This window comes from Ursus americanus, chromosome 9 (assembly GCF_024610735.1).
Source record: "Ursus americanus isolate L20-20 chromosome 9, mUrsAme1.1.p, whole genome shotgun sequence".
NCBI lineage: Eukaryota > Metazoa > Chordata > Mammalia > Carnivora > Ursidae > Ursus > Ursus americanus.
Window position 1 is genome coordinate 37402373 of NC_142135.1, and position 24217 is coordinate 37426589.

At 41.1% G+C, this 24217-nt stretch overlaps 3 protein-coding genes and 1 non-coding gene across 6 annotated transcripts in view; 2 read left to right on the forward strand and 2 right to left on the reverse strand.

The window, feature by feature from the left end:
* Positions 1 to 8074, reverse strand: part of ERICH5 (glutamate rich 5) — a 28789-nt gene extending 20715 nt beyond the window's left edge. The window contains exon 1 of one of the 2 annotated variants that reach the window (XM_045805886.2): positions 6965 to 8074. In XM_045805886.2, coding sequence (XP_045661842.2) covers positions 6965 to 7022 — 58 coding nt within the window. In that variant the 5' untranslated portion in view covers positions 7023 to 8074. The remainder of the gene's footprint in view (positions 1 to 6964) is intronic. The other variant, XM_045805887.2, reaches the window with a different exon arrangement.
* Positions 8075 to 15421: 7347 nt separating this feature from the next.
* Positions 15422 to 18652, forward strand: RPL30 (ribosomal protein L30). The gene is made up of 5 exons (XM_045805888.2): positions 15422 to 15503; positions 15611 to 15662; positions 15926 to 16071; positions 17695 to 17825; positions 18553 to 18652. The coding sequence occupies exons 2-5, from the start codon at positions 15642 to 15644 to the stop codon at positions 18600 to 18602; spliced, it is 348 nt and encodes a 115-aa protein (XP_045661844.1). The 5' UTR covers positions 15422 to 15503; positions 15611 to 15641; the 3' UTR covers positions 18603 to 18652.
* LOC123797999 (small nucleolar RNA SNORA72) lies at positions 18243 to 18374 on the forward strand. Its single transcript, XR_006781151.1, has one exon. It is a non-coding gene; the product is annotated as a small nucleolar RNA SNORA72 (small nucleolar RNA).
* Positions 18653 to 21643: 2991 nt separating the features above from the next.
* Positions 21644 to 24217, reverse strand: part of MATN2 (matrilin 2) — a 126995-nt gene continuing 124421 nt past the window's right edge. For both annotated transcript variants that reach the window (XM_045805891.2, XM_045805890.2), the window contains exon 19: positions 21644 to 23685. In XM_045805891.2, coding sequence (XP_045661847.1) covers positions 23630 to 23685 — 56 coding nt within the window. In that variant the 3' untranslated portion in view covers positions 21644 to 23629. The remainder of the gene's footprint in view (positions 23686 to 24217) is intronic.

Sequence of the window (24217 nt, forward strand, 5' to 3'; positions counted from 1 at the left end):
ACTCACTTGGAGAGCTATATTCTGGTATTTTGCTTAAAAACAAAAAATGACCTAGAACTACATACCCTGAAACACACCAGGCGTTGAAGCCTGGCCAAGTGTGATGCTCTTTATCAGTCTTGGTGAGCTTTGCAGTAACCCCCCCACAAAGGTTAGGTTTTTATTTTAAACCCAGTGTTGTAAAACATTAACACAGAAGTGAAACGGTGCACATTAGCTGTGACATGTGGCAACCTTACAGGCTCATGATTTAAAAGAACACAATGAAGCTTTATTTGGCTGTGTTGACATTTTTCTACCCGATTAGGAGACCCTTTTCACAACCCACTCTCTTCCAAGCCCACCTCATCCAATGTTGCCTTCCAAGTTTCTGTTATTCCCTGGGTCCTGATTCCTACTCTCCCTCGGCTTTTCTAAATAGTACTCTCACCCCCTTAATCCCCATCTCTGTCAATCCAGCCATCCACCCATGCACCCGCTGAACAGATATGGCTTGTGTTCTTCCTACAGGTCAGGCCAGACAACGAGTTATGGCAGAAGTGGGACTGGACCGCAGATGGAACTGGGTTGTGAGAAGAGCAGGGGCTTCCGAGTCACACGTACTGGGCTGTAGCCCCATCACTTGCTAGCTCTGAGATATCAGGCAAATTATTTCTCCTCACTAAGCTGCAGTTTCCTAGCTGTATTTGCTGATACTGATGCTTGCTTTAGAAGGCTCTTGGGATTAAATGAGATCACAGTCTAAAGTACCTGGAACCGGGGTGCCTGGGTGGCTCAGTCGTTAAGCGTCTGCCTTCGGCCCAGGGTGTAATCCCATGGTCCTGGGATCCAGCCCTGCATCGGGCTCTCTGCTCTGCTGGGGGCCTGCTTCTTCCTCTCCCACTCCCCCTGCTTGTGTTCCCTCTCTCACTGGCTGTCTCTCTGTGTCAAATAAGTAAATAAAATCTTTAAAAAAATAATAATAAAAAAATAAAGTACCTGGAACCAAGTGGGAGCTCCTACCTTCTCTCCTCTCTTATCCTCCAAGCCCATGCTTTGATGTGGCAGCGCTAATCTCAAAAATCCTTCAATTCTATTTAAAAAAAAAAAAACTTACTGTATTGTTGATGAGAGAGTAAAGTGGTACAAGTCTTAAGGAAGGCATTTAGGCAGCTATCCATCAAAATCATATATGCACATACCCTTTGACCTAGTAATGCCACTTCTGGGAAATGGTTCTACAGTTACGCTTGCACACATCTAAAATGATGTATATATAAAGGAATTCACTGCAGCCTTGTTTGCAACAGGAAAAGATTGGAAACAAACCAAATGTCCATCAATAGGGGACTGGTTAAACAAATCAAACAATAGATTATTAAGCAAGGGTAAGAAAGGAGAAAAACATTCACTATATATCAATATAGAAAGATCTCTATCTTGTTAGGTGAAAAATAGTTGGTATAATATATTTTATAGGGACATCTGCGTGGCTCAGTCGGTTAAGCAGCTGCCTTCGGCTCAGGTCACGATCCCAGGGTCCTGGGATCGAGTCCCGCATCGGGCTCCTTGCTCAGCGGAAAGCCTGCTTCTCCCTCTGCCTGCCACTTCCCCTTCTTGTGCTCTCTCTCACTCACTCTTTCTCTCTCTCTGACAAGTAAATAAAATCTTTTAAAAATTACATTTTATAGTGAAGATGGAAGAGGGAAGCAATACTTGCAATGTATAAACAAATTCTGGAAGAATGTACAAAAAACCCCCTCACTTAAATACTCTTATTATTTACCCATGGGTATGATTGGAACTAAGCAGATGGGGGGAATAGGTCAGGAGGTATACCTTTCACAGCATGCATTTTTCAAATGTTTTCAAATTTTGAACCACGTATGTGGTTCTCATATTCCATTTTAATTAGCTGTATGTAGTAACCACCCTACCACAAAGACTTGCCAAGCATTCTGTGTGTGCCAGGCTCTAGAGGGGACACAAAGACATACAGGACTTGGTCCAGACTTCTCGCATTTTAAAGGAAGAAATCCCATGTATATATCTAATATCTCCATGCAAGGAAAGCCTATTAAAATGAGTTTTAATGTTAATGATGTTCATTCTTCAATTACAAAGAAAAAAATGTTTGTCTCCTTAGGACTGAAATGTCACTGTGTGAAAATATTTCATTGAAGGCTGAAGGTATCTCCACAGTACAAAGAACAATTCACATAACAGCATGAAATTCAAGCCTCATCCTATTGCCTAGGTAACATGGACTCCATGCAGCTAGTGAGAGTTCAGGGTAGAATAAACAAATGATTATAGCTATCAGTGGAAATGAATTTGTCAATAATTACCATCTATTTACTTTGTCCATGCTGATGCTTACGCTGTAAGAACTCAGGAAGAAGTCTGCCAGAAACAGATGGCATTTCTAATAGCAAAGAGCAGAGCAAGAATCATATATGTACATAGGAAGCTGGTGGCACAAGGAGGAAGGTTCAGGTACAAAGACCTAGAGACCCGTGGGGTCCATTAAAGTCCATAAAATCAACAAAACCTTTGTGTTCAAATTCCATCAGATCTTCAGGGTGTTGAAAAGAACAGAAATTCTAAACAGAATATGGCTCCAATATTTAGAACTTGATTCCACAAATACAACAAAGTCCACTCAGTTTAATCGTCCTTTTGGAAAGAAAATCCTCTTTCCTCCCACATCTTAGGGCATTCAGTAAAAATCTATGTGTGACTACCATGTACCAGGCCCTGTTCTATCCTTTGATAGCACTGGATAGTTATTTGACTATCCACCTGTGTCCTAGTCCCCCAGGCCTCTTTCCCTAGTCAGTCATCTTCGGAGGGGAGGGGAAGAAGCTCAGTGGGATTCAGTGTGATGGGTCAGAACAAACATAGCCACGTGATCACTAGAATGTATTTTCCTATTCAGCCTAACAGCTACCTAACCAAATAGCTGCTATCTGATTTAAATTTAAGCCCAGAAAATAAGTATCTTCATATTTTAATGGTACAGGATTTTAGAGTTGTAAGAGACCTCAGAGGTCATCTGGCCCAACCCATTATTTAATGATCATTTTGTTTGTAAGCTAATATTGCATCATGTATACCAGTTCTTAACCAGTTACAGAAAATCCAGGTAGGCAGAACTGTCAATGCAAATCCAGCCTACAGGCTAGTTCACGTATTTTAACACCAACCCATGCAGTTTTCAGGTTGATATTGTGAATTCAAAGAATGTCTGGTATGATATGAAGATTATCTGTATCTCTATGGGAGGGCATTGGAAGTTTCTCTACATCTATGTACTCTGCTGAAAATATCCCTAGGGTTAAATAAATGTCTTCCAAATATTCCTAGTTTATATTTGGAAGTAAATATAAAGTTCATATTTTACTTATTTAGTGATACTTATTAAAATATGTATATTTTATATTAATATATAATAAGCTTATATATTACATATGTCACAACTGTATATTTATTACTATAGATCTTATTTAGGGATTATAACTAAACTATTATAATTATATTATTAAATTCATTAAATTATAATACTATATTATACTTTATTCGATTTCTTTTGTCATTTACATAGTGGATGACCACATCTCTAATGGAGATCCAGAGTGATTTGAAGCAAAAACAGATTTAAATCTAGTTGTCACAAGTTGGTTTAAGGAGAAATAGGTCAAGCTCTGGAATCAGAGAACCTGAATTCAAAGCCCAGCTCTGTCTCTGAAGAGTAAATAATTTGCCCAAGGTCACAGGGCTCCTTATCTGTGAAATGGAGATAATCATAGTACTTAGTCATAGTATTGTCATAAATATTAAATGAAGTAATTAATTCAACAACTATGTGCCAAATATTGTTAGGTACCAGGGGTACAGGGAGTAAAGGCACATACAGGACATTTAATAAACTTGGATTCTTTTTAATCTAAAAGCTCATACATACAGACTTGGGATTGTATATAGGATTTAAAGAAGTTTTGAGCTGCAGAAACAGGAATGAATTATTTATTGAGTCTCCAAGATCATGGAGTTGAAATGCTGATGAACATACAATAGTATCCAATTACAAGAGAGTATTGTGTGATTGGGGATCAGAAGCAAAATACACCTGTTGACTGATTCAATATGTGCATTGAGCAATTTATGCAGAGTATTAATTTTCTACACACTAAACCTGGTTGTCAGGCATTTTAACATTTCTTTCAGAACATCCAGGAAAACTTAGAACAATGAGGAAGGCATGAATAAAAAATGAAAGGGTGTGACTTATGTTGATGGTTATTAATACTGGTGATAAAATTTTTTTAAACAAGGTTATTCATTATTTTTTGAGAGGATTAAGAAGCCATTCCACCTATTAGATGCTTTTGCCCTTTCCTAAGAGTAACATTCCCCAGAGTCATGTTTTTATCAGTTAAAAAAATCTATAATGAGGGGTGTCTGGGTGGTTCAGTTGGTTGAGCTCCTGCCTCTTGATTTCAGCTCAGGTCATGACCTCAGGGTCCTCACATCGAGTCCTGCCTCCGCATTCAGGACGGAGTCTGCCATCCCTCTCTCTTTGCTCCTTCCCCCACTCACACACATGCCCCCCCTCTCTCTCTCCAATAAATAAATTCTTTAAAAAATTTAAAAAATCTAGGGGTGCCTGGGTGGCGCAGTCGTTAAGCGTCTGCCTTCAGCTCAGGGCGTGATCCCAGAGTTCTGGGATGGAGCCCCACATCAGGCTTCTCCGCTAGGAGCCTGCTTCTTCCTCTCCCACTTCCCCTGCCTGTGTTCCCTCTCTCGCTGGCTGTCTCTCTCTCTGTCAAATAAATAAATAAAAATCTTTTAAAAAAATTTTTAAAAATCTATAGATGATTTAGTGCTCTGCTTTTTAAAAAAAGATTTATTTCCATATTTTTAAGATTTATTTATTTGCTTTTTACAGAGAGCGTGAGTGAGCAGGAGGAGGGGCAGAGGGAGAGAGAATCCTGAAACAGACTCCCCACTGAGCTCAGAGGCCCACGCGGGTGTTCTCAGCACCCTGAGATCATGACCTGAGCAAAAATCAAGAGTCTGTGGCTCAATCAAATGAGCCACCCAGGCACCCCCATTTATTTGAGAGAGAGAGTGCGTGCATGTGCCCATGCGTGGGGGAAGGAGCAGAGGGTGAGCCTTTTCAATCACACTCCTGCTTGAGTGTGGAGCCTGAGGCAGGGCTCAAGATGGGGCTCTATCTCCCAACCCATGAGATCAGGACCATGAGATCACCACCTGAGCCAAAACCAAGCGCCAGAGGCTTAACCCACTGAGCCATCCAAGTGCCTGTAGTGCTCTGCTTTTTAAATCAGTATGCTACTCCTGAAGTATCTGGGATCATGGAAAGGGAAAAGAGAAACCAAAATATGGTGTATCTTCCTGAAGCATCAGTTTTCCTCAGTTTCTCATACTGAAACCAACACGGATTTATCATGGAACAGAATGCAAAATCTACCTGATTTCATAAAATAAAATGAAACATCAAAGAAATTGTTCCTTGTACTAGCCTCTTTAAAAAAATTTTAAATTTATTATTATTATTATTATTATTATTATTATTGCATTGGCCTCTTGAGAGCATGTTTGGGGTACAGAGGCTTTCATTTCTTTAGGAGAAAGGTTAGCAAGTATTGTACATTAGGAATGGATTTTTCTATCACTTCACATGGTTGTCAGTGACAAAGGGTTTGGAATCACTTTTATATATGGTTTTAATGACTGCCTATTTCCAAACTTTTTATTGCTTTCTGTTATCTACTGAAATTAGAAATAAATTTATCATACACCACAAAAATGACTGCAACACAACATACTTCTGACTAGGACACAGTGTCTGAAATTTGAAACAGCATTCATGAAAACCTTGTGCTTTCTACTACAAAATCAGAGGAAGATATTTCTGTTATTGGAATAACACAAGGTGCTAAAAGAAGATCTCTGAAAAGGAATTAACTGGAATATAAAATTTCCCCTAGGGTTAGCTTCCAATATCATTGCAAACTAACTTGAAGGAATTTGCTTAACCTTTGAAACTTTGTCAAAAATGTTAGCCATTCAAAATCTAAGAAGGGCACATAAAACCCAGTCATTCTCTGGTTCATTAATCTGTTTTTACTCTTTTCACAGCACTTCTCACTGTTAGAAACTTATCTTAATCATTTAACTTGTTTATTTCCTGTCTCTTGGGCCCCTAACCCCCAAAAGTAGGGTCACTTGTATCTACAGCACCCAGCCAGGCACCTGGCTATCACATAATAGACGTTCAAAATACACTTGTTGAATTTCGGTGATGACCACTTTTTATCACCCGGATATTTGTCAAGAAATACTGAAGCCAAGGAGAGGGGAAAGCGGATCTGATCGCTTCAACAGTGCAGGAACCTACCTGATGGAGTGAATGTCCACCTGTACTCTCCGCATCCTTTACCAGCTTTGATGCTGAAATGCGGACTAGAGGGCAAGGTCTCGATAGAAAAACGAGTATCACATCTCTCCTTAAGACAGAAACTAATGGTTCCCAGTTCCCAGTGAATTTGCAGCTTTCTACAATCTGAAAGTTCGTACTTTAGGAGATGAAAGAGCACGTCGTGTAAGGGCAGGAAAATATTCATCCGTTTAAGGGAACCCGCGGCCAACCGCGGTAGGGATTTAACCCACCTCCCTGATCACCAGGCGGTTAGGGTAACCCGGGGCCGAGCCCTTGACCTCCCGCGTTGGGCAGCGTGCGCGGCTGGGCGCAGAGGGACCTCCGCACCGCTGGTCCAGCAGCCGCGCTCCGGTTTTCCAGAGGGAGTCGCGCAGCGTTCAGGGTGCACTCCCGTCCTCAGCGAGCAGCCCGCCCCCTGCCGGGCGGGGCGGACCCCAGTCGCACCTTTCGGACCCCCGGGGAGTAAGCCCACCCGAATCCCGAGGCCCGGGCGGGGGTGGGGCTGGGTCCCCTGCTCACCGCTGCGGAGCCTGCTGCCGTCGCCGGCCTTGTTGAGGGCGCTGCTGGAGCAGCCCATAGCGGGCAGAAGGGCGGCCTTGTGAACCAGCGCAGCCACCTGTCGGAACCCGGCGCGGGCGTCGGCCCGGAGCTCCGATTCCGCGCAAATCGCCCCGGCGGCGGGGCTGCTCCTCCAACTCTGCCCGCTCGGACCGGTGGGTGCGGAGCGCAAGCGCACAGCGGAGCGCGGGGGTACCGGTGCACACACCTGGGGAGGCAAGGTTGCGGCGCAGAGGCGGAAGGGGCCAGCGGGCCAGGGAGGGGAGAGCTAGGAAGCAGGAGAGGACAGGGACAGGTAGCCAGGTGAGCAGAAGGTGGGGAGTGCAGTCAAGGAGGAGAGGGAAAAGACCTCAGAAGCAGGGAAACGAACGATATCCCAGAGAGGGCGAAGGGCTGGGAGGGCCCATCTGAATCATCACTAAATAGCTGGGGAGGGGAGGAGGCAACTGTGGCCAGTGGCTATTGATTGGTAGACTAGCTTTGAATGACAGTCTTATTCTTACATAACGTCAGTACTGTTACCACGAGGAAGTTTGCTGTTAGACTATTTAATCCACCTCGTATTCAATTTTGGCCCATTGTCCCATCCAGGACCACACATTACATTTAATTGTTGTGCCTCTCTGTAGTTTGCTTTAATCTGAAGTAGTTCCCTCAGTCTTTGTCTTTCATGACCTTGACCTTTTTTAAGAGAATAGGCCATTTATTTTGTAGAATATTTCTCAATTTGGGTTTGTCCGGTGTTTCCTTATGATTGTTTTCAGGCAATGCAGTTTTGGCTGGAATACACGATGTTATGTTGTTCGAATTCCTATCGAGAGCACAGCATGTCAGTTTGCTCTATTATTGGTCATGTTAACTTTGACCAATAAGTTAAAGTAGTGCCTGCCAAGTCTGCCACCAAAAAAGTTACTATTTTACTCCTGGTAATTTAGGGGGAGAGACTTTAAGACTAATATCCTATATCTCATCAAATTTTTTATCTGCTACTGTTAGCATACATTAATATTATTGCTGGAATCAATTATTACTACGATGGTTATCAAATGGTGGTTTTCTTTTTTTTAAATGATTTTTTATTATATTATGTTAGTCACCATACAGTACATCCCCGGTTTCCGATGTAAGGCTCGATGATTCATTAGTTGTGTATAACACCCAGTGCACCATGCAATACGTGCCCTCCTTACTATGGTTTTCTAATTACACTATTCCTTCTACATTTATTAGTTGGCATCTACAGTAAGGGTGCACTTTCCCTTTTCCTCCATTTATTATTCATTTATTTATAGCAGTAAATACTCATGAATTCTTACATTATTCAATGGGTCATGTTACCACTTGTGTTAGTTTTTTAGAGCTGGGATAACAAAGTACCAGATTGGTTGACTTAAACAACAAAAACTTATTTCCTCGTTGTTCTGAGACTAGAAGTCAGAGAACAAGGTGTCAGTAGGGTTGGTTTCTTTTGAAGGCCCTTCCTTGGTTGGGATGGCAGTGTTCACCATGTATCTGCACATGGTCTTCCCACAATAAGTATCTATGTCCTAATCTCTTCTTACAAGGATGCCAGTCATATTGGATTAGGGTCCACGCATATAACCTCATTTTACCTTAATTACCTCTTTAAAGGCCCTGTCTCCAAAACAGCCATATTAAAAACCACAGGGGTTTAGGACTTCAACATATGAATGAGGGGGGCACAATTCAGATCATAGCATCATCATTATTAATTTGGATGTTCAAATTGCCTAAAATTTGACATATTTCCCTATATGGGTCATAGGGGTACACAGCTATGGTCTTTACGGTGTGTTTAGAGGTCTCCCTCCCTCCCTTCCTTCTCTACCTCTCTTCTCTTCCCCTTCCTTACCCCTTCTCTTCTGTTTCTCCCCTCTTCCTCTCCCTCCTGCAGTGTAGGCCTGACAAAACCTGGGCTGCCCAGCAATCAATTCATAAATCCCTTCGAATGAGGAGGAGACTGGGTATCTTTGAGGAAGTACACTTTATAATATTACAAATACATACTATAACTCTCCTCCTAACCTTCTATCCAGGGTTACTGTGCCCCAGGGAAAAAGACAAGTACTTTGAAAGTGGCTAAGGATTTGGCTGGATTCCAAGTCTCTGAGCAAAATTACTGATTAGTGCACGGAAGTTTAGGGGGAGAGGTACGTGGATGGACCTTTCAGTATAGGCCAAAATTTGGGGAATATTTATGTCTTATATAAATGCTATCAAAAGGCCTTCATAAGTTGGGCTGCCATAACAAAATGCCATTAACTGGGTGGCTTAAATAACATATTTATTTCTCATAGTTCTGGAGCCTGGGAAGGCTAAGATCAAGGTACTGGCCAATTTGGTTTCTAGTGAGAACTCTTTCTGGCTTGCAGATGGCAGCCTTTTCATTGTGTCCTCATATGGGGACATCATATGGGGGGAGGGGACTTCCTCTTTTTTTTTTTTTTAAAGATTCATTTATTTATTTTAGAGAGACAGAGGGCAAAAGAGAGTGAGTGGGGGGAGGGGCAGAGAGAAAATCTTCAAGCAGACTCTATCTGCTGAGTGTGGGCTCAATGCAGGGCTTGAACCCATGACCTATGAGAGAGATCATGATCTGAGTTGAAACCAAGAGTCAGACTCTCAACCAACTGAGCCATCCAGCCACCCCTGGGGCTTCCTCTTCTTACAAGGCCACAGTCTTAACAGATTAGGGCCTCATCCTTATGACCTCACTTAACCTTAACTACCTCCTATACCCTACCTCCCCACTGAGTCACACTGGGGGTAAGGCTTCAACATAGGAATGGGGAAGGGAGGGGACACAAGTCAGTCCTGGGCAGGCTCCCACTTCAGAAGACTTTTTTTTTTTTTTTAAGTTAAAGTCACATTTAATTTTACTTAGCTAATGAGTTTTTCAAAACTCTATTCTTCCTCAAAAGAGATGCAATAACTCACAGATTAGTTAAATATAAACACTAACTTGAAATTCTCTGAATCCTAATGCTTTCATGCGAAACCAGGGCTTACCCAGTTAAGTACCCACTTTTCTCCAACAACTATTTTTTAGGAGTTCATGGGGATCTTACTTTTCCTTGGAGATAATCTGTCAGCCAAGCCATGGTCTCTTCCATTTTCTTCAGAGGAAGCATTTTATAATCAGGTGATCAATAATAATCCAGTATCCTGTGGATGTTAGTCTTCTTCACGGGCCACCTCAATGCTTGCTCGATGGGCTCAGGAATAGAATGGCTCTAAGAACAGAGAAAGAAGCCACACATGAGCTTAACTGCATGTTCCTCCACTTAACATGGTTTACCTGGCTGAGTGCCCAGTTTGCCAGTAGTGCTAAGAGTCACCAACTATAAGCCTCCGAAATGGAACCTATACCTTGAGGGGCCCTATCAGCCACTTCACGAACGAGTGATTAGGACCTCTTTGCAAACAGTTGAAAGAGTGATTGAACTTCTTTGGTATTTTTTCTTTAATAGACGTTGGATTAGATTTGCTTTTCCTGCACATCATGATAGTATCATCAAGACATTTCACACCAAGACACTACATTCAGTATCGTATCTTATCAAATAACTCACTTTACTATGAGACAAGTAAGGTAATAAGTTAATTTCTATGATTTGCTGGTCTTTTCATCTACCTCCACATCCAGAAGAAGCTAAACCTGTAGGATGATGGAGGGGCGCATTAAACACTCAGTTATGGCACCAGCCAAGAGAAAACATCTTTGAAGGTTGGGGTGCTGCCCTATGGTTTGCAGAGTATGTTTGGAACCAGTGACTAAGAAATGGGACTGCTTCTCCCACGACCAGTATACACAAATCTGGGTCTTGCTCTCCAGGCTTCTCATTCGTTTGGTGAACTACAATACAATTTTCGTTTTATGGTTAACTGAGCTGGTTTGTTTTGTTGCTTACAACTTAATTATCTAGACTGATATACAAACTTACCCTACCTCCCCTCTCCCTGACCACTCTCCTTCTTAGCAATTACCTGTCCCGTCTTATTCCTTCAGTCTTATCTTGATAATACCTGAATATAACTTATACTGTGATTTTAAATGCTGATAGTACCTTGATGTATAGTATCTTGAAGGCATAGTTCATAAGTCTTCTCACCTCCAAGGACTCCTTTTATCATTTTTCTTCAACATACCCATGTTTTGAGGTTGTCCCAAATGTATTATTTCTCCATTAACTAATCAGTGACATTTTCTGATCACCATGACATACAGTATCACAGTATTAAGTTCTAGTTAAAAGCAAAAGATTGGTGTTTTAGCCTGCGTATCACACCTTTATTAAGGATAAAAGTACATGTACATGGCAGGCTTTTCAAATTATTGAAAATAATATGTAAAATGTCATATTATAGACACTTAGAAACATAGGAACCCCACTTATACTAAAATTTCAAAAACTGACTCTAAGAAATATAAAATAACTCAAAGACAAACATTTATAGACATCACTCTACATTCCAAGTGTCACTCCTTCACAGTAAAATAGTGAATGAAGTACTCTGGGTTCTTTGTATCCAAGAGTATAAAAAATATATTCTCCTTGGAGGGAAAAATGGTTTTAAAAAAAGAGAGAGAAAGCATTGCTCTGTCCTACTTTTAATCCAGTGCAGTCAGGAGCATTCCCAGTCTGAACAGAGAGGGGCATAGAAGAAATATTTTGGATTCCTTATTATTGTCCTCTTAACGGTTCCAAATTCTTGTATCGGTGTATGTGTGTTTAGTTAGTTGAAAGGTGACCAACATTCATTAAGTTTACAGGATATTTGCACTTAGATTCACCATCCCTTCCTCTCTTCACCAGATTTCTAAGCATGTTTAATATCCGGGTGACTTAAGAATGTAAAGGTTGTGTTAAATAGAGTTCCAAATTACAGTTGACCCTTGAACAACAATGATTTGAACTGGGAGGGTCCACTTATCACAGATTTTTTTCCGGTGCAGTACAGTACTGTAATGTACTTTCTCTTATCATTTTCTTAGTAACATTTTCTTTTTTCTTGTTGGCTTTATCAAAAAAAATAGAGTATATGATACATAGAGTATAAAAAATGTGTTAATCAACTGCTTATGTTATTGATAAGGATTTTCTGGTCAGCAGTAAGCTATTAGTAGTTAAGTCTTTGAGGAGTCAAAAGTTATACATGGATTTTCGAAATGTGGTGGGGGAGGGGGTCAGTGCCTCTAGCCTCTGAGTTGTTCAAGGGTCAACTGCACTAATGGGCCACTTCCTAATCTGGACATTCAATAACTAATAGCTGATGATAATGACTATGATAGTTTTAACTTCTTAACAATAAGGGGATGGGCCAGTGTACCGAACCAATGAATATCAGATGAACTTGTTAACATTTGCTCTAACAGGGAATGCAGCCTGTCACTTTTAATTCCCATTCCAAGTATAAACCAAAAGCACAATGAATACAGGTGCCTGCAGTTCTCAGAAACTTGGAGCCGCAATTTTGGTCACTGAAAACCAAAGCCTTGTGTTAATTCTGTTCTATCACATTTACCTGTTGGAAAATCACTCTGACATGCTACCGACTGATATCCAGAAAAAACAAAATAATATCTAAATGCCAAAATCCCTTCCTAAAGCATATACATTTCCCAACTTCTTAGTATGAAGATTTTCAAACTCAAAAAGTTGAATAGTACAACCACCACCTATATACCCTTCACTTTAAATTCAACATTTGTTAACACTTTGCTGCATTTGCTCTACCTACCTGTTTACCTTCATTTATTTTAGATTTTATTTACATTTATTTTAGCGATTCAAAAATAAGTTGCAGATAAATCATGACACTTCATATATATTTCAACATACATCTCTTTGAAATAAGGACATTACTTAAAGCAGTTATTTTTTTTTTAAAGATTTTTTATTTATTTATCTGACGGAGAACAGAGAGAGAGACAGCCAGCGAGAGAGGGAACACAAGCAGAGGGAGTGGGAGAGGAAGAAGCAGGATCCCAGCGGAGGAGCCCTATGTGGGGCTCGATCCCAGAATGCCGGGATCATGCCCTGAGCTGAAGGCAGACGCTTAACGACTGAGCCACCCAGGCGCCCCTAAAGCAGTTATTTTTAATAATAGTAAGAGTAATCTTTTAACACAGGGGTCAGCAAACTATGGCCTGCAGGCCAAATCTGGCCAGCCCCTTTATTCTGTAAACGTTTTATTGGAACACAGCCTTTATATGTTGCCTGTGGCTGCTTTTGTGCTATGGCAGAGCTGAGTCGTTGCCACAGAGAACATATGGCCCCAAAGCCTAAAGTATTATTCTTTGGCTCTATAGGAAAAGTTTGCTAATTCCTGCTCTAATAAATACAAGTTTGGAAAATTTTATAAAATCTTCTTGAGTCAAAAGATATGACTGTGATGGTAAGTGTTTCTTCCCCTGGTATATAGGTTTTGTAATATTGTGAAAGACTTTAGGTGTGGGCAGGTGGCTATGGTAAGAAGGCTGAGGAGATGGGATTTGGATTGATGAAGAGAACTAATATTCACTGCACATTTATTCTGTACAAGGCCCTATGCTAGGTGCTTTATACATCATTATATTTACTGGGATCCTCACAACAATACTATGAGGTAGAATTATTCCAGTTTTCTGATGAAGAAACCGAGGCTTAGGGAGTTTAGACAACTTGTCCCAAGTCATGCAGATATTAAATAGAAAAATCAAGAACCTAAGTCTGTCTCCAAAGAGATACAGCAAAATCAGTTAAGATTCCCTAGGAAGAATTCTCAAACATTTTGTGGTCATGTTTCACACATAAAATAAGTGCTTTGGACTTCTCTGGCTTCCAGTACAAAACCATAGTAAGATTGCTGGGATCTTTAAAGTATAGCAAGGACATATATATTAAGGACCAGAAACTTGTTATCGTGTAACAAAAAGCACCCAGGAAAGTCTTACCAAGTACTTTAATCATTTAATCTCTAAAATGGGGGTAATATCTATCCTGATTACTTTGAGAGAAATTAAAAAGCTTTGAAAATATAGGGCTCGATATAAAAGCATAAGGCTTCATTATTTAGTTTTTGTCTTTACCTAAACAGGCATGCCTCAAACCCAGCTTGGCTATCTCATTCCTGTTTTTGTGTTTTTTTAAAAGTTACCCCCAGCATGGGGCTCAAATCCATGACCCCAAGATCAAGAGTTGCATGCTGCACCAACTGCGCCAGCCAGGTGCCCCTCATTCTTTAGTTCTTTACTTCTCCAATTCTAGTATTTATAAGAATCCCCAAAGCTTCATATTAAACTCAGATTCCTAGGCCCCACCAGAGGTTTCTTCTACATACCTGGGTGGGGTCCAAGAGTCATAATTCAAGATGATTCTGAATCAGGTGATCTGGGAGCCATACTTTCAGAAATACTGCTTTCAGATATAACTGGTGTTTCACAAGACCTATTTAAAATCACCACTTTGTTATTAAAAAGGAACTTTACATAGTAATGCATGCTGTAAAATAATTCAAGTAGTACTGAAATATGTAAGGTAAAAAATGTCCTCTCCTCATCACCCACTCTCCTCATACCTTATTCAGTGTTAAGTTTTGATGATTAACTTTCCAGACTTTAATTTTTTATGCATATACAAACACATATATTAAAAATGATGAACATTTGATGTTGATTCTAATTTCTTTTGCTATTAAAAATAATGCTGAAATAAATATCCTTGTTCACATGACTTTGAGAAACTGTGACTGTTTCTGTAGGATATAGTCCTAAAAGTTGACACACGATGACGGCTTACCCACCGGTCCGATTTTACACTTTTTGGGTACTAGTGGCAGACGCTATGCTTGCTATTTTGGAAGATCCGTCACTGGACATTTATATCAAGGTCCAATGTTCACAACAAAAATATTTGTAAATTAGATCTGTTTATTACTCTCTGTGAAAATTCGGCTTACAAGGTTGCGCTAACACCGCCACTAAAGAGGTGAGTTTGGGGAAGTCAGCGCCGGGCTCCACCGTTCTCCGAGAGGCCGGCAACTTGGGCGAGGGCAGGGGAGCGGGCACAGCTGCTTCGGCCACGTGAAACTGACGCGGGAGGGTAGACCCAGGAGCTGAGGCGCACCGGAGTCCTCCCCAAGAGCCGCGGCTTCGGTATAGATGAGCTCAGCGGCACTAAGACCATGGTCCCTCCCGCCTCACTCTCAGTCGGCTTTCCAACTCCCGCCCGGTTCGGCGTTCCCCGGTTCCTCAGTCCGCAGCTCGGAGCAACAGACTAACACAACTTTAAGGCTCGCAACAAGATTAAGCGTACAGCTCTATCGCCATTCTAACCAGCCGTACCCACAACAGCCATCCGCGCCCCTCCTCTTCTTGCCCCGCCCCTTCCGCTTGCGGCTTACTTCCGGTTCCGACGTGTCGGCTTTGCACTGAAGAGCTTTGCATTGTGGGAACTCTTTCCTTTCCCTCTCCCGTCCATTTTGGCGGCTGCTCTTGGTGAGTGGGCTCCGCGGGGTCGAGGTTTAGGCAACGTGGGGATCACAGCGAGTTGCCGTTTGGAGCTGCGATCCTAAACTTCCTGTCCTGTCCTCTGTATGTTCTAGGTTGGGGCCATCCCGCATCTAAGGGAGGAAGATGGTGGCCGCAAAGAAAACGGTGAGTGAAATGCGCCAGGGCCGGAAGCCGATTCACGTGGAGGCCTGAGTCTCGGCCCCGGCGGGCAGATCTGAGCACAGTGGGAAGACAGCATGCCCACTGGCATGGAGGGGCCCGAGAGGAAACCGAGTGGTCCTCTCAGTGACTTATGACTCTAGACTTAGGAGTTTCATTAAAGGGCTCGGCTTCCAGAAAGCTGGGTGCCCTTTTGAGATGGTTAAAAAACAAGGCCTTAAGATCCGTGTTAAATGTTTGCTTTGTAGAAAAAGTCGCTGGAGTCGATCAACTCTAGGCTCCAGCTCGTTATGAAAAGTGGGAAGTACGTGCTGGGGTACAAGCAGACTCTGAAAATGATCAGACATGGCAAAGCGAAACTGGTCATCCTCGCCAACAACTGCCCAGCCTTGAGGTAATTGAAGGAACCTTGAGGGTGTGTGTCGCCCACTGTATGTTGATCGTATGAATACCCAGGATTGTAAACTTGGCCAATCTGAATGGTACGAACTTGGTTTTATGTAAAATTTGTTTTACAAGCGAGCACTTGCAGAAGAATTTACGGTTTCTTTCGTGGTGTTTGGGGCTGATGCCCCCCGCACCCCCCTCCATCGTGTTCTCTCATTGTTTAAGCTTATCTTTGGGAAGAATGTGTGGCAGAGGGGTAGAAACCACAGAACGTCAAAGTTTGAGGGAAGCACACATATTTGTTTTTCCATGTGTTTTGTATCCTGCCTTTTTGGTCATTTCTTTAAAAATTCTTCCATTTTTCGAACTCGTTATGGTGTGGAAAAGCTAAGATAAGAAAACTTCAGACTGGCTGTGAAGCTGCAGGTTCCTAGTTCCCCAAGTTTTTGCTTGACTTCGCTGTTTTGAAATTGAACTTAGTATGGAAAATACATTAAATTTGGACTGTGCAGAATATAAGCCATGTGATCAGTCCCCTATACAGCACATTGATTTTTCTGTGGTAATGCATAATCTGCTTACAGGATTTTATATAGGGTGTGTGTGTACATAATTGACTTTCCCGGAGTGCTCCGTCCTCCATCCCATCCCATGGTTTGGTCTTTAAGCTTACCTTCTGTGGCAGTGCTTCTCAAACATGAATGTACGCAGTTACTGGTAATCTTGTTAAATGTGGGTTCTGATTTCATGGGTTTGGGATGGGACCTGACATGCCTTTTTTTTTTTTTTTTTTTAAGATTTATTTATTTATTTATTTATTTGAAAAAGAGAGAGAGAGAGGCAACAAGAGAGGGAACACAAGCAGCGGGAGTGGGAGAGGGAGAAGAAGCAAGCTTTCTGCTGAGTAGGGAGCCTGATGCGGGGCCCTATCCCAGAACGCTGGGATCACAACCTGAGCCAAAGGCGGACGCCTAACGACTGAGCCTCCCAGGCGCCCCGACATGCATTTTTAACAAGCCCTTATACTTTTGGTGGTCTGTGGATCCATTCTTTGAGTAGTGACACTGTTCTGTTAGGACTCTCTTCAGATTTGTAGACCCGTTAATGTCCACCTACTCAGTTGGCACAGAAGTGTTAGCTTTGTGTAAGTTATATCACTCCCCATCTGTAGTTCAGAGCACCAGAGAGTAATAGAAATAGCTTATCTTTTAAAGATAACATGGGTTTGGATTCTGGAACCTCCACTTACTATTCTGCCTGAATGTATTCATTAGTTTCCAAAAAATGGAGTGCATACTCCTTAAGAGGTTGTTGTGGAATTCTATAAAGTGTGTGGTGACTACTAATTGGTAAGTAATTACTTATTTTACATCCTACTTTCTTCCGTGAGTATGGTTACAGTCTTAAACATAGATATTCAGAAGATACTTACTGATGTCCCGTTTCTTATAAGGGATCAAAGGAAACGATGGTTTGTATTTGCTAATGGATATGGTACTTTTTAAAAGAGTAACAAATGGTTTAGTTACTGTTGGAAAGCCTTACCAACATTACAACTAATGACGAAAGTAATAACATTATATCTGTCATTCACTTGTTTTGGTATTTATTTGTCTTTTGGTTTCTAAAGGAAATCTGAAATAGAATACTACGCCATGTTGGCCAAAACTGGTGTCCATCACTACAGTGGCAATAATATTGAATTGGGCACAGCATGTGGGAAATACTACAGAGTATGCACACTGGCTATCATTGATCCAGGTATGTTTTTTAACTCACAGAATAATTTTTTCCTTTATAATGTAATTACAGGTGTTCTTTGCTATACCAACATCTTTGGTTCCTAGATTCAGATATTGAGAATTTGGATACTGCAAGGGATATTGTGTAGTTTTATTTCATAGAGAATTGATAATGAATCTCAGTACTTTGTAATAGATCTTGTAAATGAAATTTTTTTACTTTGAAACGAATTTTATTTGAAGCACTTAAATAATTTAGGACCTTGGTAAAGGTGAAATTATAAAGGGGGAGAGTAATCAAGTGAAATAGTAGAAGAAAGGAATCCTTATTGGCTGCCTAAGAACAGATAGGTAAAATTAAGTTGAGAAAAACAAGTGCCTACAAATACAGTTCATGTTCTATTTTGAACTTAATGAGTTTTTAATTCATAAAATACTGCGAATATTCTCGCTGTTCTGATTTTGTAATAATCAGGGCAGGCTAAACATTCGCTATATTAAGACCACGCATGTGTCCCCAGACCTAGTTCTTTCCCTAGGTCTGGTTTTATCAATGCTGGTGATAAACTAAGCCTGATTTATATGATGTATTTCATATGGGAAATGCCTGTGACTCTTGGTATCTGATCATCCTTGAGAAATGACAGCAAAGCTAGTGTCGCAACTTTTGAAGATAACCATCGCTAACTTAATGATCACCAGTTACGATTAAATGAATTGTAAAACTATTGTGTTTTATTTTCTAGGTGATTCTGATATCATCAGAAGCATGCCAGAACAGACTGGTGAAAAGTAAATCACACAAAATTTTTCTTTAATAAAACTGGCCGCAGCTTGTTTTAAAAACACTGTGTTCATTGCAGTTTTTTTTCTTTATATCTTTTTGTTTCCGTACACCTTCCTGAAGATAGGATTTGAGAGGACGAGGCAGTTAGATGTGGTGGCAAGACTTTTGGGTTAAGAGCTATATGTCCCGGTTTGTTTTCCTTTTTGTAAAGGGAGTGCAGAGTTCCTTTCCTCCACTAGATTTTAAAAGATTCCAATCTTTTTAAAATTGTTGATAGTGTTGGCATTTTATATGTGTGTTCGAAAGGCAGCAGAGGTAACTACCCAGAATTTAACCAGAGTTGCAGTTTGCGATCCAGCTTAAGTCTACAAATCTGAATAGCAGAGAGGGTTAAATGAAAAACGTACTCCCCTCCCAAAATTTTGTGTGTCTGAGAAAAGTTCTGTCGAACTTTAATGCAGAAGGATTTGTCCTAAGGGGGTGTGGTGGTTGAGGTAGAAGATCTGTACTCGGAGCACTTCAGAAGAATCCCAGATCTTCAGTAAGTGCAAAGTCCACGGTTGCCCAAAGTTGCTTTTCTATCATTTATTCCTAGAAGATACCCTGTGAAGTGTGTTTGGCATTCAGATATTTGGGAAACTGCATACTCTTATCTTCCAGATACGTCTGATGGGAACCCCTTTCCCACATCTGTTATTTCCTTTGGGACATTTTCAGGAGTTATTGGGGAAAAATACTGATTTAGATATATCCCGAGTCAAATGTTGCTAGTAAAGTATACTGTACACAGTCTGCTGGGCTCTCCGGCTGCAACAGTGTCAGAAATAACCGTGTCTTTTCGACTTAAGATCTTACTCAACTCGTAGGCAGTTCTGGGTAGTAGCTGAGTGAGACAGGAGATGAGGATGCCCTCAGTACACGGTACGCAGTGTCATGTCTAGTATTTCCTGAACTTGGAGTCAACAAGACTCCTTTTTAATCACTAAGGAACCACCACGGGTGGGTCAGATTCCCAGTTTTACAGGTGAGGGAATGGGTTAATATTGCATGATTTTAGTTTGTGTCTGAAGTTAATTGAGGTTGTAGATAAAATTTGAAGAATAGCTGTTTCCAACTAGTTTTCTTACTGGTTGTTCAGTTACTCAGTATTTCTCAGTTTGGAAGCACTACTGACATTTTTCCATGGGATAATTCTTTGCTGTGGAGGACTGGATACTGCAGGATATTTCTCGTGGTTTTCCATGTTGTAATGATACCGCCAAATGTTACCCCACATTTTCAAAGTAGCATCTCCTGGTTAAGAGCCACCGAGATATGAAAATCTGTTAAATGTTCTAAAATGCTCATAGTTTCATATGCAGAGACTGGTGTGCCCAAGGTGGCTTAAAATGTTGAAATTTGTCCTTGAAAAGAATTGCTTGGTCAGACTATTGCTGGTCTCTAATGTTACTGGCCTGTTCCATAGTTAGAAATGTTTGTCTTTGGGTTAAGGACGTTTGTGTGCTTATTTTCTCCTTTATAAATTTTGCCTTTCAAATTGAGCTTACAGCGATTTGGGTTAATTTTGGATTGTTTTTCCCTCCAGACTGACTAGTTAAAATTTAATTTCTTAAGGGGTGGTGCCTGAAGAATACAACATTTCAGGTACCACCAGTGTACCATTTCTTCGTGATGGTTCTGTTGCAGGACTTTTGGCTGCAGGCATTTTGGAATGATGGCTTTTAGGAAATAATTTGTGATTTCTAGGGACTTCTGTGTAGTGATAATATGCTATAAGGTCATTCATCTTTTGCCTTTTCTTTTTATGTGCTTTTTGTGCACTCATCGTTTAAGAAGAAAGGAATTTAACGTTCAGAGAAAAGGAGTTTAAAGCTAGTAGATGGGAAACCTCTCACTCATTTTGGCTTGTGACAGCTGTGATGAAGTGCCATTAAAATGCTGCTAGAATTAGAGAAAGTACCACTGGCCAGGAAGATCTGGGGAGGTCTAAGTTGGTTTTTTTTTTTTTTTAAGATTTTATTTATTTATTTGACAGAGAAAGACAGCCAGTGAGAGAGGGAACACAAGCAGGGGGAGTGGGAGAGGAAGAAGCAGGCTCCTAGCAGAGGAGCCTGATGTGGGGCTCAATCCCAGAACGCTGGGATCACGCCCTGAGCCAAAGGCAGACGCTTAACTACTGTGCCACCCAGGCGCCCCTAAGTTGGTATTTTTAAATGTTATTTTGTTATTATAATCAAAGTAATGTGTTTGGCTAGGAAGCTCTAATATGCAGGGGATTGCAGGAAATTCCAGCCAGTTGGATTTATTCTATACTTGTACTGAGCTACCTGTTAGGTCTGGAGATAGAAATGTCCCAAAGAAGAGGCTGGTTATTGTGGAGTGTGTTAATTGCAATCACTATGATACCATGGCAGAGGCAAAAGTACACAGAGAAGAAACCAAACTCTAGGCTGGTCATGAATGCAATTAGTTGGGCGTTTTGGAAGATCTGGCTCATGGAAAACAATTCTCTTTGCTTGCAAATCTTACTTTCAGCTGCCCCTGAACACTTGCCCCCCCCCCCCCCGCCCCGGTCTGCAGTGGCATCTGGTTTCCTTCCCTCTTGCCCTCCTTTTCCAGGCCTACCCCAACATCCTCTTCCAGTCTAGGTTGTGTGCCTCTGAGTTACCATAGAACCTTTTTTATGGCATTAATCACACCTGTTTCTCACTAAACCAAGGTCCTAGAGGACAGGTGCAACTTGATATCACTAATGAGCTCAAACACCAGGGTGAATAATGACTTAAACATTTACTTAATTCTCATTGATAGGCTTGGGACTTTCTAGGCCAGAATTTCATCTTCATCTTGTTAAACATCTCTACATTTACTATAATTTACTACCTCCTACCTGTTTGCTTCAAAAGATAATTTAGGAGTGGGAATCTGCCACAGTACTTTCCTTAGATAAGGTAAGCAAAGCATTCATTCATTCATTCAGCATACACATAAATGGCCATCTTTGTGTCAGGTATCATGGGCTGCGAGAATAAAAACATAATAGCTGATAATTCCGTATTTAAAATGATACTTTACTAATGTACACATTAACCCATTTAATCCTCTTGACAATCCAGTGAGATAGTACTATTAGTCCCATTTGACAGATGAAATCAAGGCTGGTAAAAGTCACCACAATAAACCTGAATGCAAAACCTTTACACCTAAGAGATACAGGTAGCAAAACAAGGAATAGGGAGAACTATTTCAGATTTTAGACTATCTTCAAGTAATTATCTTGGATTAATACATAAATTTGATTGATTGGTTGGAGGCCTTTGTTTCCTTTGAAGGCATTCTCCCCAAAATGAAGAAAGTTGAAAACTGATGAAATGGATTTCATAGCTAAAAAATAAAGGGGTTGGGGGGTGCAGTCTAGAGCCACTAGAGGGAGCTGGGACTCAACAAAGTCAAGTACAATTGAGCCAAGGAAGCAATGCCTGAACTAGGAGTCCATCTCAGAAGGTAATGCCAACCCAAATCAGTACTTACTAATGAAAGCCTGCTCAGGATCAACTGGATGACTCCTACGAAACAAACTGAAGGTTTAATACTTTGAATCACACCTTTTATATTTGGCGAGAATCAGGTGAGATTGAAGCTTAGGAGATGTGCTTCTCACTCTACCACACTGCCCTTTGGGAGGACATCCTGATGAAAACACTCATCTTGAAATATTTAAACATAAGTTTACTGAAGGTGTCCTGTTTAAAAAGTACCATTTGGCCTCAAATACAGTAGCTTCCATGGGAAGGATGTCATTTTGGGGGTCTTCATTTTTTTTGTTGTTAGAGATTTATTTATTTTAGAGTGCATGAGTTGGGGGTGGGGGGCAGAGGGAGAGGGAATCCCCAGGCAGACTCCCCGAGGAGCACAGAGCCACACTAGCACTCACCCAGGACCCCAAGGTCATGGATCATGACCCGAGCTGAAACCAAGAGTTGGACACCCAACTGACTGAGCCATCCAGGTGCCCCTACCTTTGGCTTTTTAAAATTCATCTGAGTTTTATTATGTATACATGTAAGTCCAGTGCCTTCCTTTTAAGTGTTGTATTTCTGAGGTGGGGACCACACCACAACTTGATCAGTTCCCTTTCTGATGATGATTAGGTTATTTTCAGTTTGTGACTTACAGACTGGAGTAACATTCTTGTACGGGCTCCGTGTGTGCATGGAGGCCTCTAGTTGGATGGCTGCGAGGGCGGTTGCTAGATGCAGGCTTGTGTGCATTTGCAGTTCTAGGTATTGACAGAGTATGTGCCAACGAGCATGCCCGTTTGCATTCTTACTAGTAGTGTGCAAGAGCCCCATTTTCTTCATCCTTGCCAACACTGTAGTTAGACACTAATTTTTGCCAAGCTGATTGTTTCAACCTGTGTTTTCCAGATTGCCAATGAGATCCAACATTTTTTTTTCAAATGCATATTGACCATTTCCCATATACACATACCTTGCATTTAAAATTAACTAGGAATTTTACACAGAATACCATTCTCTGAAGTGGTGAATTTTAATATTGTATAAAAAAAATCCAACTTGTTATACAAGTACGTATGTTTTATGATTTTAGGCATACATCCATATACATATATCAAGATAAAAGTCCTCCAATACAAAAAAATAGCTTTCCCTATGGCCAGTGTTCTACAGAAGTAAGACTGCAAACTATTTTGTATTCAGATGAGATCACAACCCTCTAAGGCAGGACAAGGCAAAAGCAAACCATGTCCACAGTACGTTACAGAATGTCTTGCATAGCTTATTTGTTCTCACTTGATAATCTCATTTTAGGGTTCTGAAGGACTTTTTCTCAAATTTATACAAGTTAGCGTGTACTTTTGCCTTTGTTCTATAGCAAACCAGCTTTCTCAGTACTAGTTACGTTTTACTTTACAACTTAATAGACTTAACAAGAGCCTGAGCTTTGGGGCTCCAAGCTGCTTCATTGCAACCCTTGATACAATGACATTCAAATATGTAGAGCAGTTCGAATCTTCATCTGTATCTCAGGCGGTTTTCCAGGGCTTCCATCCGTTGTGTCATTTCTTCTAGTAAATCTCAAATTAAGGAAGAGGAATCTGAACTGCCTATTTTTATTTACATTCAAGTACAACTTGATTTAACTTACATAAAAATTTGTCCTGAAAGATAACAAGCCTTCGGTTTTCCCATTTGGAAAAAATTGCAAACTCTGAATTGAAGGTTTATAGTAACCCATTTAACACATGCTATCAAGACTATAAATCTCTTGGGGCACCTGGGTGGCCCAGTTGGTTAAGCATTTGCCTTTGGCTCAGGTCATGATACCAGGGTGCTGGGATCAAGCCCCTCATCGGGCTCCCTGTTGGGTGGAAAGCCTGCCTCTCCCTCTGCCTGCTGCTCCCCCTGCTTTGTGCTCTCTTGCTCTCTCAAATCTTTTTTTTAAAAAGACTATAAATCTCTTTCAGGTTAAATACTTTTTAACATCAAAGCCAAATAGTTCAGTTAAAATTCTTTTTTTTTGAGACAGCAAGAGAGAATGTGTGCCTGGGGGAAAGGGGGGGCGGGCGGGAAGGGAGAGCGAGAATCCCAGGCAGGTTCCAC

Excerpts from the sequence above, each read along its gene's own strand:
- RPL30 (XM_045805888.2), top strand. The coding sequence starts at position 15,642 with ATGGTGGCCGCAAAGAAAACG. Across the intron at positions 16,072-17,694 it reads AACAACTGCCCAGCCTTGAG|GAAATCTGAAATAGAATACT; the intron begins GTAATTGAAGGA and ends TGGTTTCTAAAG. Across the intron at positions 17,826-18,552 it reads ACTGGCTATCATTGATCCAG|GTGATTCTGATATCATCAGA; the intron begins GTATGTTTTTTA and ends TTTATTTTCTAG.